The sequence below is a fragment of the Empidonax traillii genome, unplaced genomic scaffold (genome assembly GCF_003031625.1).
Source record: "Empidonax traillii isolate 1590-97213 ecotype Southwest subspecies unplaced genomic scaffold, ASM303162v1 scaffold106:size2091409, whole genome shotgun sequence".
In the NCBI taxonomy this organism is placed as follows: domain Eukaryota; kingdom Metazoa; phylum Chordata; class Aves; order Passeriformes; family Tyrannidae; genus Empidonax; species Empidonax traillii.
The window spans coordinates 535,236-557,835 of record NW_020955299.1 but is presented as its reverse complement, the minus strand read 5'-3'; the positions used below and the strand labels follow the sequence as shown (position 1 = coordinate 557,835).

At 44.9% G+C, this 22,600-nt stretch overlaps 1 protein-coding gene across 7 annotated transcripts in view; it reads left to right on the top strand.

The window, feature by feature from the left end:
* RERE (arginine-glutamic acid dipeptide repeats) overlaps window positions 1-22,600 on the top strand; it is a 155,886-nt gene that overhangs the window by 83,013 nt on the left and 50,273 nt on the right. For all 7 annotated transcript variants that reach the window (XM_027882467.1, XM_027882466.1, XM_027882462.1 and 4 more), the window contains one exon: window positions 5,882-5,980. In XM_027882467.1, coding sequence (XP_027738268.1) covers window positions 5,882-5,980 — 99 coding nt within the window. The remainder of the gene's footprint in view (window positions 1-5,881; window positions 5,981-22,600) is intronic.

The window sequence follows — 22,600 nt, the reverse complement described above, 5'->3', positions numbered from 1 at the left end:
TGACTTTTCTCAGCTGGCCCCTGACCTGGCAATTGGTCCTTCCATTCAGTCCAGCCAGTCTGGGATGTTCACTGAGGTTCAAATGCCTGCATTTTTAACAGGGGAGATGTTCCCTCCCTTATCAAACCCACTTGCTTTGGGGTTTTTAATTTTATTTCCACTTCTGTTTGATTTCTTGTGTTTCAGGAGGTGAATCAATTTTCGTCCTGCAACAGGCAGGAGTAAAACAGTATTAAGATCTAAAATGTTCCCCTGTAATACTTCCTGAGTAAACAGTGCCAGAACTTTCGTTCTTGTTCAAATACACACACTTGAATGTGTAACAAGCTGAAAATCCAAGATCAAATTCTGCTCCCAAATTAAATCCTTCCTTGTTGTTCTCACTTTTGACTTCTGCAAAGTCAAGTCTTGTTTCTCAGTGCTTCACAGAACTGAGTGTAGGAATCCCAGTCCTTTGGTTCCTCTCCTGAAGGTTTTGTGAGGTGCAGATTTTTGTGCTGTTTGGTGAGTGCTGCAGTTCAGTCTCTACTGCACATCCTCTTCAGATTCTCACCTGGGTTCCATTTTATTTCCTGCCTTTCCTTGGGATGGATGCCACCTGATCCTGCTGCCTCACCTCTCCAGAGATGCTCAGTTGTTCCTTTACATCCTTCTCAGAGGCTCAAATTCCTGTTAAGGTCAAAAATCATCAAAGAGGTTTTGGAATTGGAATTTTTTCCCCCTTATCTGTAAGAAAAGACTAGTGCAGAAAATTCATTTAACTTTGCTGCTTTGCCATCTACTTTAATTACCCCCTTTAATCACTCAGCAGCCCGAGGAGTCTGGAGTTGCACTTGTAGAGTTCTTGCTTCTGAAATTAGATTAGTCCCAAAATATTTTGGTTGTGTTCTTCTGATTCTTTTCTCTTTGTGTTGCACATCTATTTTAGAAAATACTTTCCTTGTCCCCTCGGAATTTTTCTAGCAAAGAGTTCCCTAATAAATAACAGTTCTGTCAGGGATATTTTAAGAAACTTGGACTTATTTCTGAGCACCTGCTTTTTTGACTGACTTAAAACAGTTAAATTTGATGTCCTGACAAAATGGTACCTCTTTTTTATCTTTCACCATCTATTTAAAACAGATCAGATTTATCTGATAAATAATATCTGAGACTCTTACCTGCACTAAGTTGTGTTTTTGTTTAGAAATTACCATGTGCAACCCAGAAGATGAATGTAAAAGAAACTGATAGGGGTATATGATTTCTTATTATGGAAATCCAATAAACTTCAGAGCAGCCCTTCACATAAATCAGCCTTGACAAGCTCCTTTGCTGGTGTTTTATTTATGTAATAACAGGTGCTGTAAGCCCCCAGAATGATTTATTGTTAATTATACCAGATAGAAATGAAGATCACGGGAGGCACAATGCAACAAACAGACACATATATATTTATATTTATATCTCAGCCTCACTGAAATGATTATTCACTTAAACATGCCAGGTAAATTCCAGCTCCTGTCCCTTTGTTTGCCTGTTGGCATTCGCTGCCACGTTTGTCACTGTAACCCCTTAGGAGGGAAATCAGGTTTTCATTTGGAGTTTGTCGCCCTCCTGATGGGTTGTGGTGTCAGATGGGAAGGGAGGGAGGAGGACACAGCAGCTCCTGCAAGGCTTTCACCACAATATGTGGTGAAAAATGAGCTTGGGGAGTTCTTTGGGAGAAAGGAGGTGCCCCAGACGTGACAATCCGTGGGAGGGTGTGACATGGTGAATACTGAACATAAACCTGCTGCTGGTGGGTGTTGAGGAGGGAGAGCTGGGGTAAATCCTGGTGCAGCTCTTCCCCTCCCTCCCACCTCTGTGCCCTCAGGAGCTCTGCCTCAGTGTCAGATGTGGTTTAAGATCCTCTCAGTGTCAGAAACTCCTGACCTCAGCTCTCCTTTTGACCCGTGCCTGCTGGGCAGGGGGGCTGCAGTTCTGTTCTCCCAGATCCCAGCTCAAGGAGGGGTTAATTCACTGCTCTGTGCCCGGCTCTGACAAATTCCAGAGTGCTAATTCATTGCCAGTGCTCTGCCTGACCTGTTGTGATGCAGGAGGGAGTGCGAGCACCAGTTCTGTGAGACAGCAGCCCCTAGACCAGAATCTGGGGGCGTCCACGTGCAGACTTGGAGGGAACCTCGGAGGGTTTGGGCATTTTGATGCCAGGATATTTTTGCTGGAGAAATCAGAGCCAGCAAATCTTAATTTATCCTGACACGGGGAAAAAAATGGCACCACTTAAGCTCAGGTACAACCACATGGAGGGAAGACAAAACAATCATATGCTAATGTTGTGTAAATCTCTCTTTGCTAACAGTGTTGTTCTGCCTTCTCATCACACTGTTACATGGGAACGTGTCATTATGAGTGACAAACATGGCAGTGTAATATCAGTTCAAGGAATTTCAGTTCTAACCAAGATGTCACCCAGACAAATTAACTCCCTGTTTTAACTTGCCCTTAGACCAGATTTTCTTGTTCATTAACCACAGACAAGGTTGAAAGCATAAAAAAAAAAAAAATATTTAAATGTATGTTAGCATTTCTTATTATTACCAGTTTTCCTTTTGGATGAGTCTTAATTAACATTTACTCTCATGGTTCAAACGAGGTACTGCAGCACTTCAGGGGCCACTGCTCCCTGCCTGGGCATGTTGGGAGATGAAGCCACCTCTAGTGCATGAGACAATCTGGCCACTTTGAATTTCCATTCATCCTTATCCTTGCTCGTAGGGGAAAAACTTCAGCACTTTATTTGCTGGATGAGTCAGAAAGCCTTTCTACAGAAACTATTAAAACAGGCAGATAAAAAGGGCCAAGAAATGACTGCTGGGATTGCTTTTAAAATTTTGGGGGACTATGCAAAATATTTGTATTTTCTGGAAGGTGCCTCCAGGGCTCCTTGTCTTGTTGGGTGTCAGCCAGGGCTGATAAAAATTAGATGGAGCGTATTCCATTTCCACAGTAGGGCAAGATGTCCATGGATGGAAGGAATATCCACACCCAACTGAGATTTGTCAGCTCTGCTGCTGAAGGAAGTGGCCTGAACCACATTTTGTATTAAATCAGGTGTTGGGGTGGAGTTATTGCACCCAAAGATGGGGCTGCTCAAGCCCCAGGGCAGCAATCCTCACCCTGCTTTTCATTTTCCTCGTCTTCTCCCTTCTCTCTCATCTTGGATTGTGATTTGTCTGTGACCAGTGGTCATTCCATGGAAGAACCAGCACTGGAATGTGCTGGAGTAGGGTCAGATTGGATATTTGGCAGAAATCCTTCCCTGTGAGGGTGGGCAGGCCCTGGCACAGGTTGGGCAGAGAAGCTGTGGCTGTCCCTGAATCCCTGGGAGTGTCCAAGGCCAGGTTGGAGCAACCTGGGCTGGTAGAAGGTGTCCCTGCCTGTGGAAGGTGTCCCTGCCCATGGCAGGGGGTGGAATGAAATGAATTTAAAGGTCCCTTCCAACCCAAACCAGTCTGGGATTCTGTGATTTCCAGACAGTTCAGTAACACTGTCCCACTAGACAGTAGCAATTTTTCCTTGGAGAAAAGGACTCTGGAATGTAACTGTTGTTAATGGACTGCAATTATTTAACACCGTGCCACGAATGCAGCCCAACTCTGATGGGCTTTTCAAGGCACATCATAATGACTGTAATTGCCAAAGGATGCCTTGCTGGAGCAGGAGCTGCCAGATGCAATGCCATTCTGATCTAAAAAGGTCACAGTAAAAGGGACATTTAAATTAAGTTATAAATTACAATTGAAGAACAATATTTTGATGAGCAAGCCCGGAGATGTCAGAGCTGCACGATGTAATTCATGGGTTCATTACAGCCCAGAGGGGCCTGACAGCTGAGCCGTGCCAGAGGAGAATTTATTTGCAGCATCACAGGCAGGAATGGCAGCTCTGCTGGGGGAGCAGGGACTGCAAACCTTGGGGGAATGTGCAGGCTGGATGGTGATGTGCCTGTCCTGGGATCTGCTGTTGTTTAATGGCTGTTGTAACGCAAAGGAGGGGGTTTTGGACATGTGCACATTTCAGAGTTTTTCTTTAATGCTGCGATGCAGAAGTTGCTGTATCTTCTGTTTTAAAGTGCCTCTGTGTCTGTTCCTGTTGTTGCAGACGTGAGGTCACAGTGGTGCCCAACAGAGAGGGCAGAGTTAATGCTAAAAGTGGTGATTCTCCACCTGACAGGACAATAATCTGGTGTTTGCAGAAATACCTTGAGAAGTTCAACCAGAAGTTAATGAACCCAGGGGCAGTCATCATTAGCTGTTATTTATATGTTTAAATCTTGCCCATAAAGTGCTTAGATACATTAAATGACTGAAAGTAATAATCAGAGAACTAGCCAGAATGAAACATGTAAATTTAACTCCAGCACTTAGAGAAAATATTTTTCCTTTCTGCTGCATTGTCCTACTCTTGGCATTTATTTTTTAATCTCTTCCCTCCCCCCCTCCCCACTTGATAAAAATAACATTTTTCAGGAAGCTCTAAACCTGTATCAGGTCTGTTTTCAAACATATGTCTTCTCTGTTACGTGACTCCTCTTTCATGTTTGTGCTGATGGGTTTGGTGATTATTATATTATTAATATAATCACTTGCTCAAAAGTTAATGCTTGTATTTTTCTGTCGCTGGTTTGGGACAGTCTTGGTGGGCTGCAAACTTTTGACTTCTCTGTCAGGCCAGGTCATTCTTTCTGGGCTCCTCTGGCTCGTTTTGTTTGCAGATGGAGCTGCCTGGGCAATAAAGGGGAAAAAAAAACCAACAATGTGTTGTCCTTGAGGCAAAATAAAGATGCCCTCCAAGTTACAAAGAGGCTTTGGCATCACTCGTGCTCCGGGGAGGGAGCAGAGAGGGAAGGGGAACAGAAGCACCATTCTCTTCAACACTGTCACAGTTCCTAAGTGAAAAATCTTCTGGGTACTGCAGTGCACAGGGGGGAGAAAAAACCCAACCGTTTGCAAGGTGAGCTGGCAAAACAAACAGTGCTCGTTGCTTTTTAAGATGGATTTGTTCCCAGTGCCAGAGTGCAAACAAGGAGGGAAAATGAATGTGTACCCAGGAGAAAAGGCAACATCTTATTTTCGTGCCTGGGAGTGGGGATTGCATCTGCCACTCTGAGGGCGGGACAGGCCCTAAATCTGCAGTTTTCTATCGAGTTAAGAGACAGAGATTCTCATGGGCTCCCTTAATGCTTTTTAACCCCACCCTGATTTTTAATGTCTCCTCTCCAAATTCAGAGTGAATGTGGGGTAGAAAATCAGGTGCACTGTAGGCTCTGACCAGCTGCAAGGGTGACGTGAGCTTGGACATCCCTGGTTGCTCTCGGTGGGTGTTTGTTCCCTTCCACGCTTGTTTTCCAACACCATGGTGATCTTTGCAGTGCAATAAAAAATAAAGGGAATTTTCTGGATGGGTAAACTTGACATCCCCATGACTTGCAGTCCCTCCTGTGTGTTAGTTTTTCCAGCTGATTTTACTAATCTGAACAAAAATCCCTGCGTAAAACACGACTCCTTTTGAAAAACACTCTGTTGGAGCTCCTTACAGTTTTCCTTGGAATTCCTAATGCAAAAATAATATTTTTGTTGAAGTTAACCAAAAAAATTTCAGTGCTTTGTGGGCTCAGACATGATCTGGGAGAGGTTCAGGAAGGCAGGGGAAAACACGCTTGTTTTAATGCCATTTATTCTATAATAAACCCCCAATTACCCCTCAGCCTGTTTAAATCTCACGACAGGAAAAAACAGGCAGAGAACATCTCCTGTGGGCTCCCTGTGGTGGTTTCTCTCCACATATCAGATCCCTGCTAATTCCATGGACTGATCTGTTGGTCTCCTTTCTTTTTCAGCTACACGAAAGTAACTACGATGCTGGGAAGGCCCTGCAGCGCCTGGTGAAGAAACCTGTGCCCAAGCTGATTGAGAAGTGCTGGACTGAGGATGAAGTGGTAGGAAATGATTTATTCCCCTCCAGCCTTTAAAGTTCATGTTGCATCTCTTGATTTTTTTCCTCTTTTTTTTTAATTTCCCCTCCCCCTAAAAACGTTTTTGTGAGCAAGAAAAGGGCAGATAATGGGGTACATTTGGCACAGGTGTGAGGTGTTGGGGCCTTGTTCAGTGTATGGAACTTGATTAGAAAATACATAAAGAGGGGCTTAGAAGGGGAAATATATGGGCATGGGGGTATAAATGAAAATAGACATTGGGGATATAAATAAAAAACATATACATGGGGATATAAGTGAAAAAAAAAAAGTGGTACAGAGCAAGGTAGAATTACTCATGGAAAACTGACAGGAGAAAAGTTTGGTTGATTTGGGGTTTTTTACCCCCTCCCTCCTTGAATGGATGAATTTTTCAGGTGGTTTATTGATGAAGTGTTCGAAGGGGTGATCAGAGATAAAAGGGCTGTTTTCTTGTTGAGCTTCTCATAAAGCTGAGATTGGTGTTCTAGAACAGAGCTGGTTAAGGGGGGAAGCTGTGGTGGCTTTAATAATTCAGGCAGTGGCCGGGCAGAGTTTTTCAAGCTCTTGTTTCTCTGCCAGCCTTTCAGGAGTTGCTGCAGTGAGTGCCCGGTGCTCGCTCTCTGCTTGTGGAAACCTTCCTGCAGCAGCTCCATGAGCCAGGCCCCAGAAACCCGCGTTTGCAGCTGATTCCATGAGCCAACAAAGAACCTTTGTGGTCAGGAGGCTGCCTGGAGTCAGGGAGGGGAGGGAGGATCATGTGCTGGCACTGGCAGCAGCCGTGAGCAGAGAGCCTGGGACGGCTCTTTCCCGATAAGTTTTACGGTTCTCTCGTGGTAAAAGTGAGTTTTGTGTAGGGAACTGGCTGCTGGGACAAATACTGGAGTGCTCTGCCCTGTGTTTAGGAAGTTTGTGTTCATACTTCAGCCTGTTTTCTCTGCATGCATTCATGGGTAACTTGCACAGGGCCAACACCTTTTTTTTTTCCTTTTCTGGGTAGATTTTTTTGCCCCCTCTCCTTGTTTTTTTCCATCAGCTGCACTGTGAGTGCTGTAGCTGCTGCAGCTCAGGGGTTTTCCATGATCAATCCCTGTTAGACAGGGGAGAAGAGAGCCTTAGGAATGGAAAAAAACAAAAGTTTATTGCAAAGTGAAACGTTCTGCAGAAGTGCAGACTGTGAGCACAGAGCAGTGATCACTGACTCTATAAATCATTGTCAGGCCCAGCTCATTTTATCATATTTGTTCTTGTTCTGTTCCATCCAAGTTTCCAGAAACACTTGGCAGCCCTCCAGCCTCGGCAGAGCCAAAGATCAAACTGTGCTCTTATTTATAGCCAGCTAAGCTCCACCTGCACAGCTCCACGGCCTGTTTGTCCCTGCAGCTTGCAGAAAACTCTGGGCTGAAGCAGCAGCTCTGCACTTTGGAGCATTCCTGACACTTGCAAGGGAAGTTTCCTTACTGCTGGCTCTTAGAAATGGAGGGAAAACTCTCTCTGTGTGATCCACAGGCTGCTAAAGCTGCAGAGAATTCTGTAGTGAAGTGTTTTTCAGAAATCTATCAAACCCAAAATCTGGCCAAAACAGTGAAATGTGGGGTTAACTGTTAAATTTGAGAACTTAACAGTGTGTGTCCCCTCCATCTCCTGATGGCCAGTGATGAGCAGGAGGAAGCCTCTACTATTGTGGTGGGCTGATAATCTAAGAGACACAATTCTGAGGGAAGTGGAAGACCCAGGTCTAATCCATGTGCCTGTTTGTGCTGGACTTAGAATTAATCTTTTCTTGTAGCCCAGCAAATATCTACTTGCTTAAGTTTTACAGCTTGGATAAATAAGCAGATCCCACACCTGACAGAGAGCTTTGGTCAGTTAACCTGAACTGAGAAAGGCTTTGTGGCAGCTCAAATCATCATCATCATTATGATGATGATGATGATGTAGGTGATAAAAATGAAGATAATAGTGTAGATCACGGCTTTTGCTGTCTCGGTTTTTCCATTCCTGCCTTTCTAATCCTGTCATATTCTCCCTCTGCCTTGCCTCGGGGCCCCCCAAGAAAGGTCACACTTCCCTTTGTGTTATTCTTAGTTTAATTCGCTGCCAGGTTTTTAAGGTGAGTGTCAGAACTGTTGCAGGGAAGCTGTAAAGGTTGTGTGGCTGGGAAAGAAAGGAGAGTTGGGGCAACCTCCAGGAACTGGGCAGGTGGTAAAAGCCACTGGAGTGGAGTGTAATCACACTGACTCAGGGAAAGAACTGACTTAGGACAAAACCAGTTCTCGAAACTCCACACCTCCCAGAGCCACAAGTGCCCTGTGAGTTGGTTGCTCTGTGACTTGCACGAGTCGTTTCTGCTGGGCTGGTGATTCCTGTTGCTGGTTTTGCCGTGCACGTGATAACCCTTTGTCAGTAGCATTTCTGATACAACACTGTGCATCCCTCAAATTAATTGAAAATGTGGTTCTCTCTCAAGTTTTTTTAACCCTTTCCGTGGCCTCTCTGCTGCCCAAAGACAAAGCCTTTCCTGTTAGAACAGCTCTGTTGCCCTGTGACCAGACTGTGATCCAAGAGCTGCTTGGCAATAATCAGACCTGATTAAAATAAAGCACGGGAGTCCTGTTATTTTTACCTCTGATGATGTGGTTGCAGAGGTTTAGATCAAATTAAACAGAGGATAAAATTGGCCAGTGATTGAATTGCATGGAAGGCTTTGTAAATATGAAGATGGAGGTTTGTTGTCTCCCTCGTGTTTCTAAACCTCTGGTTATTTTTAAACCTTTCATTTTTTTTTTTTATTATTTTTTTTTTAATCCCTCTATGTAAATTCAGAGGCACAGTGTGAAACCCAGCCTTGCACACTGCCTGCAAAAGTGGCTAAAGCAACTTATTTACTGATGAGTCTAAATGCAGCTCTGAGAGCAGCTGTTTCCTGTTTGTCAGGGCTCATTCTCCACCTGACAACATCAATTTCCAGCACTGATTTGACGGGGAGGGGTTGGTTTCTCTTTGTCATGCTCATGAATTTACTCCTGTGGACAAGTTGGAGCAATTGTCATATATAACACTTTATTCAGGCACACACCAGCACCTGCTGGAATCTCATCAGTGTGAGGCTGCGGTGTCAAGTAGGAAGCAGAGCAGCTTGGAGGAGGTTATTTGGGGGGAGAAGCCTTGGAGCAAGTTGTGTGGTTTTGATCCAGCTGGTACCTTTTACAGATTTCCCTCCACTGAACTCCGTGTCTGGCACGTGGCACGACCCTCTCGCTGCTGGAGCCAGGTCAGGGTGCCTGGGAAAAGGGGTCCTGCACATCCCTGGGATTTGTGTTCCTTTCAGCACACCCTCAAAACTTGGCTCTTGTAATCTTGTGGCATTTTGGGTGCCAGCAGTCAGAAATCCCTCGTAACAATGGACTGGTGCTGGTCCCTTCTTCTTCTTCTCCAGTTGGGAATTCTTCAAAACTGACCTGGAAAAATTGTATTTTAAAGCATACAGGTTTGGTGTTCATGGAGGGTCAGTGAAGCAAACCTGACTCTGTTCACTCTGGTGCTTGCCCTGATTGCAGCGTTCTGGACCTTCTGCAGGTTCCAGATCTGGAACCACGATCATTTACCTCCCTCACTTCAGGTTAAGCTCAACATCCATATTTCCGGCGTGCTTTCAGTGGAAATATCTCCCAAGACAGACTGTCCTTACGAAATTTCCACACATCTTTGGGACAAAAATCTTCTGTGCAAAATTGCTCTGACACTTTCCAGGGATGTTCAGTACAGTCCTGACCCCTGTGCTTGCTCCAGCTTTCACTTCAGATCAGTAACCTATCAAATGGCTATAATTTATAAAGGATACCTTAAGTTTTGTTAATTTAAATGGTTTTCTCCTCTGGCATTCCTGAGGCATTGGAAGTGTGGAAGGAAACAAGCTGGTTCTGACTGTTCCTCCCCCACCAGCCCACATTCCATCTCACCTCGCTGTCTCTTCATCTCTTCATCCAGAATGTGCTTTTTCTTTTTTCCCTCTCTCTTTCTATCAAAAGTACTAAGGAAATCAATAGGGCCTCCAGAAGAGAGGGAGACAAATCAGAACCAAAAGAAGCTCTAGTTTATTAGGTTTTTAATTAAACACGATGAACACATTTTAAATAACACAAAGGCCTCAGGCTGAGCTGCATCTAATCGAAACAGATTAAGTCACCCGTCCACACTTGGGTAGTTATTAATTCTGTTTATTTATGCATGCTTGCTGCAGGCAGAGCTGGTACTGCTCTGCTGCAGCTTTATTGCACAGGGATGCTTTTCCTGCATGGAATTTGGCTCCTAATTACCATTCAGATGTTGATGATGGTGAGGCTGATGGAACCGCCGTGGAAACTCAGGGATGGACCTTCCCAAATTGAGGAAATCTGAGTAAAACAACACTTTGTTTCTTAGACAGCTCTTCCTTTTCCCCTCTGCACTTTGTTCCATCTCTTCAGAGATGTTAAATTCTCCAAAGGAAATTGCCAAGTGTTCCTTGGGAGGGTTTTTTTTTAACTTGTGCATCTCGGTGCAGAGCTGTCACTGCCACCCTGTGACATCCCTGAGCACCAGCTTTTATCATGAAATATTCTGCCTTTTAAATATTTTACGTTGCTCTTGATGTGGAGTAGTTGAGGTAAACAACCCTGATTCAAACAACCTCTTAAATTTATGTGCTGGGCTAGTTAATCCTTGCTGGTGCTAAACCTTAATTGGCCGTGTACATCCATTTACAAGTTCATAAATTTTAAAATATCCACACCTGGCTTCAGCTTTAAACTCATTAATCAGAAAATACAAGTGGAGATCTTTATTCCAAAAAGGACAAGATAGGGAAAACTGTTTTCCTGCTGTGTTTGCAAGTGTTCATAATCCAGCATAGCAGGTCAAGAAATTACTTATGCAAAGCCCACATACTCATTTGCTTGGCTTCTCTGCCTGGAATCATCTTCAAATGTCTCTCATCTGCCCTTTTTGGAGTATCTGCTCATGAAAACATTGTTTTCATGGCTCCCTCCTTTGAAGCCAAGCTCTTCAGATGTGCTGGAAGACAGAGCTGCTTGCTGGGGCAAAAATACCCTGAAATTTTATTTCCTGTTTCTGTGGCAGCTTTAGAAAATGTAATTCATGGCCAGATTGGAACAGAACCTCTGGAATAGTTGGGGAGGGGGGTGGAATCATCAAGGGAGATTGGAAAAGCTGAGTGGCATTGCAGGGCTGCATCTGACTCATGCAGTGGGCTTAGAAGGTTAAGATATCAGTTACTGCTCAGTTTTAATGTTTTATCCACAGAAAATAAAGCATTACGGCTTTACAGTGGAGGGACAGTTCCACTAAATTAACATTTTCTGGAATTTAGAAATCCAGCCCTTTGCAAGTGCGTTAATCAGTAACAGTTGGAACTTAACTGGGCACTGAGATAAAAAACCCACCACCAAATTTAGATTGCCAGGGCCCAGTTGGACCTGTGCTCTAAGGAGAAAAAACCAGATTTTAGTTTAAGCAACTGTGTGGGAAGGTCTCGTCTCTACCTTATTACTAAGTGGAAAAGAACTATCAGCCCTCACAGTGAAAAAGTAACCGGTGAGGGATGAAATTATTCTGCTCAGGGAAAAAAAAAGTTGTTGTTTAAAGGTTGCATAAAATCACAGTTACTGAGCAGCTGGCAGGTTTACAGAACACTAAACTGCAGCACAGCTGGAAAGCACAAGGTGTGTTGGAGCTTGGAGAGGTGAACTCAGCTGCCACCCAGGTTTCTAGGGGAAAGATAACCATCTTTTTTGTTGGTGATTAACTTGCCATCGGTGTTTGATCCCAGCCCTTGTTTGGAGGGGTCGATATTGCACGTGCAGCAGCGAGTTTATTGTCGAGTCCTTTCGGAAATAAGGCAGTGAATTAAAAATCAATTATACGTGCAGAAAAAGTTTGTGTAGGGCAATCAATTCCGGCCTTTCAGTTTGCCAAAAGATTCCATTGTTTAACCAGCTGTGAAAAGGAATGAATTTTAAAAGCCTTCAGCAAATGAGGGAGCCCAAATGGAGGGGAGGGAGGAGGGAGAGATTTAAAACAAAAATTATTTCAGCGTTTCGTGTTCAGCAGAGGCTCTTCAGGGATAAATCTATAAATCCTGTCAGTGACCTTGGCTTCCAAATGGGTGATTTCAGTGCTTTCCCTAATCTTGATCTTCCCCCAGCTGCCAGAGAAGTTGGTGTTTTCTCAACAGTATCATTTTTTTTTTGGTATTTTATTTGTTTTGTTCATCTGCCAGATGCTTCTTGATTTGTGGTCTCTCTGCCTTCACGTGGACTATTTTTATCTATTAAGCACTTACCACGTTGCTGATTCCCCCCCCCCAAAAAAAAACCCCAACACAACAAATATTTGCCCTGGCCAGTCGCCATGGCTCAAAGGGCTGTTTCTGTGCGGGGATGGAAGCGAAACTCCAGCTCTAAACTCCAGCATAAACCAAAATAATCCCGAGGCTGCTCCAGAAGCTGCTGGTTTGTTTTCTGGAGAGAGAGAGAGAGAAAAAAAAATCCGTAATCCAGCAGTTTCCCTGTTGCCAAGGGGAAGGAATGTGCTGCCTGGAAGATTAATAAACGGCTGATGGTCGCTTTTCATCTCGTTTTCAAGGGCATCTTAAAAAGGGAGCTGCCTTCCCCTTCCTGGGGCTCTCCATCGGCTCTCCTGGAGGGAGAAGGGGGCAGGGGGGGACCCCAGCCGTGGTGTTTGTCCTCCCACAGGGCAGGGGGAGGGTGGTTTTCCGAAGGAGGAGGCCCCAAAAAGCTGTGTGTGCCTTGGCAGTTCCTTAGCAACGGGGCTGGAGTGGGGTCGGGTGGGTGTCTCCCCACTCGTGTGCAGGGAGGCAGGAGCTGGGCGGGCAGAGCTGCAGCTCAGACAGAGCCTGGGCCTGGTGATGGGAACAGCCCAGCTGGTCCCTGTCCCTTCTCCCGTCAGGTGATGCTCTGGTCACTGGCACAGCTCCTGCCTCCAACACTCTGACCTTTAATTCAGATTTTATCTGCCCAGAGATCCGGGAGCTGGGATAAATATAACATCGTGTTATATCCTGTTCCCCTCAGAGAGGAAACTGAGTCATGGCATTAGAAAGAGCAGCTGCAGAGTGCAGGGATCATCAAAATTCGGGATTTTCTGGCCTCAGTGCTTCTGCCACGGCAAGAAAAACCAAGGGAGGGGTTTGTAACTCATCTCTGGTGGTTGTGGTCGATCTTTTTCCACCCAGTGGTTTTGTTTTGGAGGTGGAGGTTGTTACATCTTGATATAATTTGCAAAACTGGCCCATTTAGTCCCCGTTTCTTTGCACAGAACTTGATTTCTAGGTTCTGAATTGAGGTTTTTAAGATAATCCGTATTTATTTGCAGTATGATTGACTTTTAAAAGGCTGATAGTGTTAATAAGGTAACGTTGCACAGTTTGCTTCCCCTTCTGAATGCAAATATCACAAATTACCTGGGATAGATTTTCTGTCTCGTGCTCATCCCAGCTTGTGGGATTGCATGAGTTTCTTTATGCTTTTGAAAGTGATTTTACGATTTAAAGATGAGAAATGTTGGTCAGCTCTCTGTTCCAGGTATTCTTTTTTCATTATTGTTTTGGAAATGATATAAACTGTGTGATTTAAATTTAGATTCACCTTCTCTACCAGTTAGGGAAGGGTGATGGTTTCTTGGCTTTTACTGATGGCAACATCCAGAGTTCTTGGGTTGATTTAAAGTTATTTCAATACTCCTGTCACTTCAGCAGTTTGGTTGGGTTTATCTGCCTCACAGGTGGTAAGAAATTCAAATTATCTACAGGATCCTTACCTCCTCAATGCCTGAAAGTGCAATTAGAATATAGTAGCAAAATAATAGTGAAGTGCTTTGATATTTTTTTCATATTAAGTGTGTGATAGAAATCTCCAGCTGCTTTCCAAGTAATTTTGGCTTAGTCTGAGGTGATATAGGTAAAAGTGTTTCCTTTTGTAATACTTGTGCTGGAATTACACTATATTAAATACACAGAGCCCAGGATTAGATTACTTGATATGGCAAAAGGCTGTTTTATTTCAGAAGGGTTGTTTGCTGTCTGCATGGCAATTTGCTGTTCCTAACAAGAGCGCTTTAAAAACACAAAAGAACCCCTAAAACAAAAGCGAGTGCAGACAGATGACAAGCACTGTCTGCAACCTGACAGGATGGTATTTGATTTTTAAATATTTTTCCCCTGATAGTTTGGGTCTCTGTCTTAGCCTTGACTTTGATTCTGTTTGAATACAGAGCCCGTCAGCCCCCCCAAAAAATCCAAATTTTCGGCTTTGTGACAAGATCCTCTGTGGTTCTGCCCCACAGCTTGTCAGAGAATTATCACTATGGCCCAGTGGCCACTGAGGCAGCACATGACAAAATGCTCTTTCAGGTCGGTGTAGTGACATAATTCCTATTGGAGAAAGGTTGATTACTGTCACAGTGTGGGTGCTCTGTGTGCTTTAGTGCTCACGGCTTATCTCTCTTGCACGACAAGAATGCCAGAACACCCCTCATTTGCAAGCGCTGTTTGCATGATAGATTTTATTTTTCTAATCTTCCCTATCAACAGCACCGATTTATTATTATTTTTTTTTTTTTTTTAATCCTTCAGATGACATAAAAATGCATTTTAATGAAGCAAATGATCAGGCTTTGTCTCTTCTGTGTATAAGCGGGGCGGCCACATTCAATTAGGCTGAAAAATGATCATTTGTTCTATTACAGGCTGTAACAGAGCGAGTGGAAAACCGTGATCCATCACCAGTTGCTCAGCTTCACGTTACTTAAATCACTTGCCATCCTGTCAGAGGCTCAGAATCCTCGATGGGAGCCATTATTTAATTTAAGTTTGTGGAGGTGTCACTTGTTTGATAATAGGCTGGTTCTGTAGTAGATGCACAGCGACTAAATATTCATCATTTCCTGCATCCATCCAACAGGCCTAATTAGTCATGAGGGTGGCAGTGCCAGTGGAGCTCGTGATGACAGTGCCATGGGGAACGGTTTGACAGCAAAAACTTGGAGCAGGAGAAGGTTCTTCCCCCAGAGGGTGGTTGGCACTGAACAGGCTCTCAAGGGCAGTGGGCACGGCCCCAAGGCTGCCAGAGCTCCAGGAGGGTCTGGACAACGCTCTCAGGGACAGGGTGGGGTTGCAGGGAGGAGCTGGACTTGATGGTTCTTGTGGGTCCCTTCCAGCTCAGCGTATTCCGTGATTCCCTGGATTCTGCTGGAGCTTGAAAGGCCTCGTTCCTGAGCCTGGCTCCACGTGTCTCACAGAGCCAGCGTGAGGAGTTTCCTGTAGGTGGAAGGAAACTTCAATTTGAGTGAGGAAATGCCACCTTTTCACAGTCACTGCCCATGGAACAGTCACTGAGTGTGACACTTTTAACCCTTTAAGGAAAGGGCGTGGTTGGCTCAGCTGAACCCCAGCACAGCAGCCCCTTCAAAACACCCTCTGTGCTTCCCCCTGCACGGTGAGGTTCTCCCTTCCCCTCCTTCTTCCAGTGATGTGTTGATCACGAGGGTGCACTTTAAAGCTACTGCTCGGTGCTCCTTGCCCAGTGTTGTTTGTGCTTTGGTGTGCCTTGTGGTTTTTGAATATATTGTGGTAAAGACTCAGTGCAGGAGCTTCTGGCTTTGTGGTTTTGCTTCAGCTTTTACTGGCCTCCTGATATCTCACTCGTTTCCCTTGTGCTTGTTCCACCATGTTTGTTTGGGTTTTTTTTTTTATTCTTTTGTTCCTTTCCTCCTCCCCCCATCCCTTTCACAGCATCCCTCAGATTTATATGGCTTTTAGGCTACGTGGGGAGATGGATCATTCAGGCCTTATGCATTTAGAGGAGCTGATAAATAACGTGGCAGTGCCTTCCCCTCCACTGCACTGGAATAACTTCCAATGCTCAAATCAAGCATCCCATTTGCTACAAAGTGGGGAAGGCAACGAGGGCACCTCTGGTTTATTAGGGTGCACATTTCATTTAGCTCTTAGGGAAGGTGTTCACTTGTGTGCAGCAATTCCACACTCTCAGCACCCCTTCCCCCCTTGCCTCCCTCCCCTCAAAATCCACCTTCCCAGTTTCCCTTCCAGTGTTCCCCCAGCCTGGAGTTTGATTTTGTCATCACCAGTATTTCTTCTCTCTGGATTTGCACACTCAGGAGTCTCTTCACTGCCACTGCAGCCAGTGGCAGACACATCCTGAGAGGAATTCAGGGAGTTTCCAGAGGTTGCCTTATGTCATTTTGGTCAAAAACTGAAATTTGTATCCAAGTGCCTGAATTCCAGCCTGGGCATCACTGCTGTCACAGCCCTGCTGTTCAGTGATTTACCTGGGAAACCACCTGCAGAAATACCTGCCTCTCTATGTGATCATTTCCTTGGGGATTCTTGCCACCATTTTGTCTCATTATTCTTGGATTTGTTCATTTGCTCCAAAGTCTGGGGGCTCTTGAAGTGCTTTTATTTGTTTCCCTCTGTGGTTTGCATAAAGTCCCTGTTTGAAGGCAGCAAATCATCTCCAGAATAATTGATAATAATGGTTGAAATCCCAAGGGAACAATATTTCTGCAATAGGGAAATCCTTGGTTACAGGTATTTGAGATTTTTTTTTTCCCTACTCAGATTGAAATTTGCAGGTTAAGTGCTGAATTTCTTCCATTTACCTGCATTAAAGGGAGATATTTGGAGATGCCATAGGGGAAAGGAAGCACGTCCTTGAAGGGGAACACGTTGTCCAGCTCTTTCTTTTTACTTGCTCTTTGGTTTTGATGTACAAGGAGGCTTTTGGCATATTAGCATTTTTAACAGCAGTTTAAAATAACAATCAGAAACGAATCTCTTTGTGTACAGAAAAGGCAATCTGAAGTATAATCAAAAGCTTTCTGTTGTCTCTTGGCAGCAGCACATTGTTTTGCTTCTCTGGGTCACAAACTGTGCCAGACCTTTGTTCTCTTTAACTCTTAAGAGGCACCTTGAGAAAAATCATTTATGTAAAACCACACTCCAATCATTTTAGCTGTAGGACTGAGGAACTGTTGAATCCAGGAGACAAGAAGGTAGAGAGAACATTTCATAAGCGTGGTTCTTTGCTGTCGGCGAGGGCACTCTCCAGGTTGGGGTGGGTGCCCACAGCAGGGACGAGTCTCGCTGTGTGAATCCTGGCTCATGGCCCCGTGGAACGGGGCTGCTCTCTGGAGATCACCATGAGCAGATGTCTGGGGAGGCTGTGGGAGCAGCTGGAGCATTGCACAGGCCTGGATCTGCCTGTCCCACTTGCATAGGTGGATCCTACATCTGTCAGCAGAAGGTCTGTCATGGGCATTTAAATACCAGTCGGCCAGGCTGGTTCCCTGCTGTGGAAATGATGACGTTGAGTAGAGTGAGGAAGTGCTTTCTGTGCAGCTCTGGAGAGGAGAGGTGTGGAGAGTCCTGAGGGAATGTTTCCAGCCTGCTGGAGGCCCAGCACTTGTTGTTCCCTTTTGGAAAATCCTCCTGCCACTCGCCCCTCTGTGCAGTGCCACCGACCTGGCTGGGACAAAGGATTGCCTGCTCTTCCCCCCCGGGTTTTATTAGAGGAAAGGAAACTGCAGACTGAGCAGTCTCCAAACGAGAGGCCTCATCTCTCCCTGCCTCGAAATGGGGGACCATTAGCAGTGGTGATAACGCCTGTAATAATCCATGAATTGTTTTTCCAAGGAGTCAAGGTTGTTTATCAAACGCCCCTTCTAGAGCTCAGCAAAAGGAAAGTCAGGCTTCCTTTTTTCCTCCTGCTGCTGCTTTAACATCCAGCCTGGTTTTTGATCGCGCATCAGCTGCTGCTGTGCCACTGCGGGCTGTGCTCAGATCAGGTTTCTTGGTGCGCTGTTGACTTTATCTCGTTTACAGGATCACATTTCTGTTGCCGTACGCTGTGTGATCGCAGCCTCCCCGCAGCTCCCTAACAATTAGGAATGGAGCAGGAAGTGTGTGTTCCTCACAAAAGCCTTTGGAGTCGGGTTTTACAATCACGCCCGGAGCAGAGGGCGGGGGAGGCACTTCTCCCAAACACGCTCCTGACAGAGAGGAGTCTGTTGTTGCAGCCACTTGGCCGTTTGTCAGCAGTTCCCAGACATCCATCCATCCATCCCTGCATCCCTCCTGCACAGGTTGCTTGGCAACCCGGGCCGGAGCAGGCGCGGGGCCGGAGCATCAGGTCGGGGATGATTTATCGGCGGGGTTGGGCGGTGAACCCGGGAGGCAGGACTGGACCTTTCAAGGGGAACGTGAAGGCGAGAGAGAGCCTGGCTGGGCTGAGAGCGTTACCTGGGATGTGCTCTGAAAGCACCCAGAGCTGATAGTCAGGGCACAATGAGAGCAAAAATAGAGGCCCCTCTTTTAGACATAATTGATTTTTAAAAAAAATTTTTTTTTTTTTCGCTGTTTTGTTTTCTCTTTCCCATCGAGGCTCCCACACAGACACAGGTACAGTGCAGCAAACCCATACCAGAGTGGTGCCTGGTGCTTCGGCTGAACCTGAAACCTCTGTCTTTATAAAAATAGCTCTGCTAAAATCCTGATGGGAAAATACAGCTGGGGTCAGCACAGAAGGTTAGCAGCACCCTGACAGCTCCAGGCCTGGGGTGAAGGAACAGCTGAATTCTCCTCCAGCTCTGGAAATGTCTGGGAGCTGTTGTGTCACCTTCAATATCATGTTGCCTTTCATACAGACTTTCTGCATTGATCCCTGGCATTAAACAAGAGAAGGGAAGGCAGAGTTTTGTAAACTGGCATTTAGGTAATGGCTCCTGCTGCGGTCACATGTAGAACTCTCAGCCCCTCAAGCCATCACCTTCGATAAACTAAAGGGAAGGAAACTGGGGCAGCCTTTGGGTATCCACACCCTCAGCTCAGCTCCTTCCACTGACTCCGGTGGTTTTTCCCAGCACGGTGGTGAGGAGGGGTGGGCAATCCATGGAGGGCATTTCGACAAGAGCGTTTGTGCCCCCGTGTCTGAGAAGGCAAAGAGGAGAAGAAAGGCTGGTGAATCCACTCTGACCTCTGGAACAGGCAATATAAACACTTTATTGAAAATTCCAAATAAATGGGCTTGCAACCCCTAATCCTGCTCTGCATGCAATCTCATTTAGCCAACTGGGTATGCAAATGTTCTATTAATGTGTTTGCATCCAGTATAAACACACAAATCTAATCTGTTTATATATGTCATTTACACACAGCTGTGCTCACGCTCACTTAATACCAATATTTTCAGCGGGGCGAGAGGTACCATGGGAGATCTATTGTTCCAAACAAAAGCAGCACCAGGGAAGGGGGGGGTGGTTATCAGCACAGGATCTTTTGGCATTCCCTCGAGGGAGGCTGCCTAATGACTTTGTGTCTGTGGGCAGGCTTGTGGGTCCAGGGAGCGCAGCCTGGGAGGTGCTGTGGCCGCTGCATCCCTGCAGTGCTTTGCTGTTGAACCCCTTCATTGGAGGGAGGGTCTGATTTCCCAGTATAATTCTTCAGGAAGACAAAGCGATCCTGATTGGGAGGCAGAGCGAATTGTTTGGCTCCTGGAAGCCTCTCAGCTGATCTATTCCTTGTCAGTTTGTTTATGGAGGATACTTGATCTTCCAGGCAGATGGCCTAAGGAGTAGCGAGGTTTTTGTCACATGTGGGTGACCAGCAATGCACTCTGAAGAGGGGCTTTGAATATCTGAGTATAGAGTGGTGTCTGATGAATACCAGCAAAATATTTTTGGGGGTTCCACCTCTTTGAGTAAGAGAACTTGGTGAAAATACGATTTTATTTTCAAAAACACCGCATAGGTTAAAGGATAATTTTTATCTTGACGGAATAGAATTATTTCACTTTAAAAAATACTGTCAAGAAAAATCAAGAGAGCAGTATCTGTGATCTAACTGATCTCCAGTGAGTGGCATCCCTGCCCACGGCAGGGGGTTGTTACTAGATGAGCTGCGAGGACCCTTCCAACCCAAACCATTCTGGGATCCTATTAAAGCTGAATTGGGGGTTAGTATGTATTTTTTGGCAGTTGGAGAGGGTGTTTTTTGGGGGTAAGAGTGTTCAGGGAGCAAAGCAGTTTGTAGGAGGAGTTAAATAAGCATTAAATGGAGATGCTGTGTGTCTGCAGTGGTCAGGTGGATGTTTGGAACAGCTTGGATGTGTGTGACAGCTGCCCTTTCTTTCACTTGAAGTACCTCTGTTTGCCCTTCCTGCTGTTACTGAGCATGTAGAATATAGAGAGTAAGATACAATTAATATTGCCATCATTTTCTACCCCTGGCAGGTATATTTTGGTGAAAAGAGAGTTGTGAATAACACAAGTCTTTTTGTGCGAGAGACCTGACATCTTCAGGCTGAGTCTCCTTAATGAAACTATCAGGCTACTTCTGTTTTTAGAGGACAGTGTCTATCACTGACCTTATCAGCAAATGCCTTTTGTTTGCTCTGTACACACATGAGCGAAATATAATGTTAGCTCAGCCAAGCTTTTAATAAAATGTGCTCTGCACTGAAATTCAGCTGACAGAATTGTTTGGAGCAGTCTCTGAATGTGCTGCCCGTTGAGCAGGAGTTTTGCAGCTATAACCAAATCTCATTTTCTTTTTTTTTGGAACAACTGCCATAATTTTTCATCTTGTGAAACTTAAGAAGTAAAGATGCTTTTGTGCATTTAGTGTTTATTTGCTGTTAACTATCAAAAGCCCATAAATTTTGCTACTGTGTGTACTGTAAAACTTAAAGAGGCATATTAAATATGGAAGGTGGTGACAACTTCCATTGGTATCTGCCTCAAAAACCTCAGGCCTTTCCCAAAATGCACTGAACCTGTTGCTTTCCTTGTAGCAAAATCTTCCATTTTATTTGCTGATAATTAAGGAAGAGGTTGAGAGAGAAGAACTTGCTGTTCTTGGACATAGGCTAAAGAGGGCCTCTTTTTTTTTTTTTTTTTTTAAGAAAGATTGAGAAATAAAGTCCCTATTTCCTGGATTGAGAAAGAACAGAAGAGGCTCTGTGTGTTTGTAAATATATTGCATTGCACAATGTTCTCCACTCATTAACCATGTGGAAATCATAGGAAGGGAATGAAACACCACGTGGAGTTTCTTGGAGAAAATACATTTGATCTAAACTTGATTGAAGCATCACCTCAGAAGAGACAGATTAGTAGCAGTGATGAATTTGCAGGTTGATCAGAGTTGTGCTGCCTTCCTGAGGCCCGTGAGGCTCCTGTTTGAAATTCTCAACTTGATTTAAGCAGGTTGTTTGTCACAGTTGTTATTCTTGCACACTTCTCTAAACAGCTTTGCTTTAGATCTTTGCAGCAGAGAAGCAAAGCAGGCCCCTCATTTCTGGTGAAAAGCTGGGGTGCAGGATCTCGGTGAGCAGCAGCAGCAGCAGATTTCTCCTGCCAGGCTGTAATCCCTGGATAATAGAAACCCTGACGCACACCCTTAACTACAGCTCTGCACTGGCACTGCCATCCCGTTGATAAACATGCCAGCTGAGCTCTGTTAGGCACAACATAATGGCTTTGTGTATCTTGTCATGATATTTGTTCCCTGGGATAAAATATGGGACCTGCAAGTAACACACAGGCAAACATTAACATGCTTGTTCCTTGTTCTTCCTGGGTTATTTATAGCTGCCTGTTTACAGGCTGGAGCAGGGATACTGCAGGATCTAATGCATTGCATCAAATTATAAAATGGTATTAGGAGGCCTTGTGCTGTGGCTGGTCAATAGCCATGGTAACCAGATCATAAAATATAACGGTGTCTGTCAGCACCGACTGCAAGCCATGGGATTTCCTAAAGCTGCTTCACAGCCATCGTTATCCAGAGCTTTTTTTTTTTTTTAATTTTTTTAATTGTGCCACAGTTTATCATCAGTGAACGGCACAAACAACAATGCTGACAGAACCCTGTCACAAGGAGTGTTCTAAAGTTAAACACAAGTGGTGAAATTGAAATGTTTGTCCCCAAAAAATCCGAATTCTCTACTCGTAAAAATTAAACCGTTTGCGCTCTAGAGCCACTTACACGTCTTATCCAAACTTAGCCATAGGTTTGAGGCTCGTTATTCCACCAGCCTGGTATTGTAAGACTATTTTAATTCAGCAGCTGTCGCTCCCAGATGCCTTCTGTGAGCAGCTCAACATCTCCCGCGCCATTAAGAGGCAGACACAGAATTTGGTGCATGTCATCTGTGCAGAGGAGAGCAAATTTAATCAGTGGTGTGCAGTCTAGTCTGCCTTGTGAGTCGCTGGAGAGCAACAGGTCACTTCTGATTTGGTGTGCAACTGTTGGGTTCTTTCTTATTTAAAACCATTTCAAGGCCTCCGTTGGGCTTGACTTGGAGAAAAGGAGTAGCTGCTCTTGCTGCAGGCCAAGGGGAGATCAGAGCATGATGCCTGAATTAATGCAAGACTAGAACAGGAGGGAAAATTTCAGAATGTCAGGATTGACTTCGTTCCTACTTAGAAATTTGGAATAGCATTTCAAGGTCCCTCTGATTCTGTTATTCAGATGGGCTCTATTGCCAGGCTTGCATTCCCAGTAGG